The 4,868-nt window shown below is 39.4% G+C and overlaps 2 protein-coding genes across 2 annotated transcripts; both read right to left on the reverse strand.

Moving 5' to 3' along the window:
* Nucleotides 1-802: 802 nt before the first annotated feature.
* On the reverse strand, nucleotides 803-1,964 carry LOC135937528 (zinc metalloproteinase nas-1-like). Its single transcript, XM_065480681.1, has 6 exons — nucleotides 1,890-1,964; nucleotides 1,667-1,840; nucleotides 1,414-1,607; nucleotides 1,303-1,361; nucleotides 1,059-1,239; nucleotides 803-979 (listed from the first exon to the last, which is right to left on the reverse strand). Exons 1-6 carry the CDS (start codon nucleotides 1,951-1,953, stop codon nucleotides 803-805), a joined length of 849 nt encoding a protein of 282 aa, XP_065336753.1. The 5' UTR covers nucleotides 1,954-1,964.
* Nucleotides 1,965-2,836: 872 nt separating this feature from the next.
* On the reverse strand, nucleotides 2,837-3,998 carry LOC135936181 (zinc metalloproteinase nas-1-like). Its single transcript, XM_065478906.1, has 6 exons — nucleotides 3,941-3,998; nucleotides 3,717-3,884; nucleotides 3,468-3,661; nucleotides 3,359-3,417; nucleotides 3,118-3,298; nucleotides 2,837-3,062 (listed from the first exon to the last, which is right to left on the reverse strand). Exons 3-6 carry the CDS (start codon nucleotides 3,618-3,620, stop codon nucleotides 2,889-2,891), a joined length of 567 nt encoding a protein of 188 aa, XP_065334978.1. The 5' UTR covers nucleotides 3,621-3,661; nucleotides 3,717-3,884; nucleotides 3,941-3,998; the 3' UTR covers nucleotides 2,837-2,888.
* Between the last annotated feature and the right edge of the window lie 870 nt (nucleotides 3,999-4,868).

The following is a 4,868-nucleotide window of genomic DNA, read 5'->3' on the forward strand; positions in this document are numbered from 1 at the left end:
TCTACTGTACGTATTGACTATGATTCAGAAGCGGAGTAAAACTTGAAAGAATAAAATCAATTTTAGATCAATTATAGAGGCTCTGTTTCAGCCTAATTGTTGTAGGACCGGCAAATGACCACAAATCAAGTAATTAAAATCCACTTTGAACCAAACTTGTAACCATGTAAAACCATCTTTAACTGCCATATCCTTCCAAAATCGTATTAATGTGTCTTAATAGAAAGACAGTCTAAAACATCTAAATCTGCCAAGGAAGCGCTTATAGGTGCATATATTTCTTCGCGTGTGTGGAAATCTTTCTCATGATTTCTTTCTAGCAGAATTTTATAGTCCTATAAGTTTAATTGATCAGTTTTTGAATCAAAAATTAAATTTTTCCTCAGTTAAATCATTTTTTGTGTAAATTTTTGAGCCTGTAGAGCTGTTCTCGTTTTGTTCTTAATATTTATATACATGCTGCTTTATATAACTCAAATATTGTACGACATAGTTGGGCTAAAAGAGCAATGTCTCGAAAAACAGTCTAAATCTTCGGCCTAAGAACCATATAATTCGCACGAAAAAGTCTAAAAATGATCGGATATTTCCACAAAAAATACGTTTAAAATTCACAGCCAGCCGATATTCATGGAATAGTGCCTATAAGAATGTTATTAAAACAAATTGAGAAATATTCCTTTGGAAGTGGAAAATTTGCTTGTATTGTCAGATATGTATTAGAGGGCCACGGGTGAAAATAAAATCAAAATTTTTCTAGCCAATTCTATTTTAACCTTACAAATTTTATCAAACGATGCGCTCAAAAGAAATTGTGTTTGGCAAAGGCCGACTCTTCCAAATCGATGCCCATCCTGCCAACACCACCACTCTCGCCGTTGAAGTCACATTTGTATGCAGATCGCATCCTCAAAATGTCTGATCTGGTCATCTTTTTCGCATTGCCGATTTCAGACTTGTTGATGGTTTCGTTCTGGAACTGCGTTTCATATGAAACTTGTGATTAATACCATATTCAATTCCAGTGTAGAAAGAGAAAATTATGAAAAATAACTAACCGTTAGAAGCATAGTTGGACGGCCCCCTTTTCCAAAAGCAGTGAGATAATATTGCATGACGCTAAAAAGGTCGTAAGGGTATCTTGGGTACGCCTTAGTGCGAGGATACTTGTCAAAGTTATTTTCGTTGCCAGCCTGAATGTTTTCCCATTGAACTTCAAGATATATATCTCTGTCATATCTGAATCAACATACAAACCACACTTTTTATAATTTTAAGTTGCGAATAATGTTTCCGCAGTACCTTTGTTGTTCGTGGTCGAATCCCAGGACATGCATCATCTCGTGGATAATAAACGACGTCTGAAATTGTTGCAATTAATTCTAGATTTGATTATATTTCTGTAAAACTCACGTCTGGGTAGCAATCTTTGGCAAGATTCAAAGTCACACTGCTTCCTGTATACCCATATCCAGCCCAGCAGCCCTCCTGAGAATTTTGGATGGTGACATATGCTACATCAGCATCGGTTTTTGCTCGGAATTTTATGCACGTTGCGTTCATTATTTCTCCCAAACCAGTCTCGATATTCTTCTTCTGTGCATCAGCTGATGACTCAGTTTTTGAAAAACAAATTTATAATTGGAACTCAAGATTTAATTATTACTGAAACTGTCGGTGCTTTTGTATTGCCAGGGAACGACGCCGCCCGGCCACTTTTTTTTGGGCGATACCACAGCGTAATGGTTTGTAATTTTTTCGCCGTTGGGACCACGCTTGTCATTTGGAGTTATGGAAGCCAGTGGTCGTTTCCTACCGGAACGCAGTTCCATACCATCGTCTGTACAAAGTTTCCCTTAGTAAGATCGAAATATATTATTAATTTTTACCAATTGGATTTGAAACAATGACGTTGACCAGAGCTAGCAGCACTATTGCACCGGACGATATCATTTTAGTCTCTGTTTAAAAGAACTATAGCGTTGCACGCAGGTTGCTCGCCAGTTTTGTTGATTTCTTGACGGGAAGTGGGGGAAATAAAGTGATAAATATATATTTACAGCATGATTCATGTACTGGACCTTGTCTGATATTGTCTTCCAGTTCATGGGTCCTTTTTAGATTAATGTGGAATCTCGATTGGAGTAATTTTTTATGTTTTTTAAGTTCTACGCTTTATTGTAATTATAATTTTACCAGCACATTGGCTCCCATAATTAAGGCATTCTCAGGAGTGTCAAAGCAATGGGAGATATTGAGCAGTTCGGGGATCTAATACTGGCTGCCCAATTTCAGAGATGGCAAAAAGTGGTTAGTATATAGTGACTCAAAATGCTCAAATAGCTCTACGGACTGGGAGGTGCACAGGCACTACTTGCGACTCGCCACTTGCTGGTTTGCGCACCTTTCCAGCGGCTTTATGGACAAATTTCTGGCATTTCAATTAAAGACCTCGGTGTGGGGAGGCGAAAAGATGGCCTCGATTGGGCCCAAGCTCCTTTGTGGTTACTTGGGCCACTCAGGCCCCATGTTATCCGCTCGGCGGTGTTATTGGGACCTGGGACCCAAGTGAGCTCATAGCCCACGAGAAGTGCTGTTCAGAGAGGTTCTAAAAAACATAAAATAAATAAAATTGGCAATTTAGTTTCAAAATTAAGTTTATTATGGGCTGACAGGGCAACTCTACCCCAAATCAGCACACATCCATAAAGTAATGAGGCAATTTACTTCGGTATTTGAATTTAATTTTAACTGGCAACTTCATGACCCCATAGCAAAACTCATACTTTTATTTTATGGCTATGCTAAGTGTATGATGCAATATAAAGAAAGAATCAATCTGCATAATTCAAATTTCTGCTCGTGACTTTATTATTTAAACTTCAGCGTTAAAAGAAAAAATTGTTTTTAGCGAATTTGGACTCTTCAAATTTATAATCCAACCGTCCGATGCCACCGCTTTCACCGTTGAAGTCGCATTTATAGGCTGATCGCATTCTTAGGATGTCAGATCTAGACATTGAATTTGCGTTGCCTACGCTGTTTTCGTCAATGGAGGAATCCTGGAAATGAAGTTTAAATAGAAAACGTTTAAGTTGAAACAAAAGAAGAAACTACTGTTAAGATCATGGTGGGTCGGCCGCCAACTCCAAATGCTGTTAGGAAATACTGCATCACACTAGAAAGGTCGTAAGGGTATCTTGGGTATGCTTTTGTGCGAGGGTATTTTTGGAAGTTGTGCTCCTGACCAGCTTGGATGTTCTCCCATTGGACCTCTAGGTACATGTCTCGGTCGTATCTAAAGAGTATTATTGCTATCCAAGTTATTTTGTTTCTAAACGTTACCAAAATGCAAAACCTAGTTTGCTCATGATCGAAGCCCAATACGTGCATCATTTCATGGATCAAGGTCGACGTCTAAAAATAGCAATTTAGACTTGCATTGATACCGGGTAAAAGATTTGTACATCTCCGTAGCAATCACTGGCCAGGTTCACGACGACTTTGTCGCCGGTATAGCCGTATCCACCATAGCAGCCAGTGTCGTTGTTTCGGATAGTCACAAAGGCTGTGTCAGCATCGGTTTTTGCCCGGAATTTTAGGCACGTGGCGTTCATCATTTGTTGCAGACCTGTCACAATTATTCCCTTCTGACTATCAGCTATAATGATTTAAAAATTGCATTATTTTATATAGTACGAAATATTAGTTCTCACTGAAATCGTTTCCAGTTTCATATTGCCAAGGAACAACCCCAAGAGGCCATTTTCGTTTGGGAGCAACAACGGCATAATGTCCAGAGATCGAGCTGCCATCAGGTTGACGCTTATCATCTGGAGAGATGGACGACAGTGGTTTTAGGTAAGGTCGTCCCTCAAAACCGTCTAAACAAGGTTGTTTTTGAATAAAATAAAATATTGCGTAGTTCGCTAGCTGTCACCAATCGGAGAAGAAATGACGGAGCTCACCAAGGCGAGCAGGGCAAACGCGAGCGTGGGTGTCATTTCTTGAAGTGTGTAAAAGCCCTGGTGGATTTTTGTTTTGTACGAAACATAGGTGGGGTGGGGACAACAAGTGAAGGAGTTGGAGATTGTGACTTTTTAAAGATAATTTTACTGTTTTTCTTGCCTTTTCATTTGAGCATTACATATTTCCCTTCTAATTGATTTTGTGCAGGTAGTAAATTAAATATACGTTGGCTCTGATACTTATGACAAATTGTGTTGAGTGCGACATAAATTGAGTGGGTCGTCGGTAAAGCGAATGAAACATGCCACGCAGACATCACATACATATTATATATTAATTTAGAAGTGCTGATTTTTTTCTTAATTATTCCACCTTCCCAGAATGAGCTACCAATAGTTTTTGCGTTTTTTGAAGGGAGTTGAACAATACCCGTAAAGTTGAGTAAGCAGCAAGCGCAGGCAACGCACGGGCAGCATTAAAGACGCGTTGAAGACCAGTTTATGGTGTAGTTTGCGTCAACAAAAGCTGAGGTGTTTGCTCGCGCGATGATGGGCATCGTTGGCCCAAACTAATGAGCCGACATCTGATTCTGATCCGCCTCAGCTTTATGACGCACATGCGTATAAATTATCTCATTTTACAGCAGCAGCAGCAGTCGTTAATTACCGCAGAGACACTCCGCACCATTGTAATTATTTTCGCGGGTCTTAAGTTTCTCTCGTGTTCCCGCAAGCGAGAACGTGGATGTCTCCATTTGTTTGGAAGGTGAATTCTAAGTCTCTCTGCAGTGTGATCATTTACAACCTTCCGCTCGAGAAACTGTCATATTAAACCTGGCCTGAATGAGGAAAATTATTTGTTCTCTCGGTTAAATTTTTTTAGACCAGGTTCAAAACAGA

Source organism: Cloeon dipterum, chromosome 2, assembly GCF_949628265.1.
Source record: "Cloeon dipterum chromosome 2, ieCloDipt1.1, whole genome shotgun sequence".
Taxonomy (NCBI): Eukaryota; Metazoa; Arthropoda; class Insecta; order Ephemeroptera; family Baetidae; genus Cloeon; species Cloeon dipterum.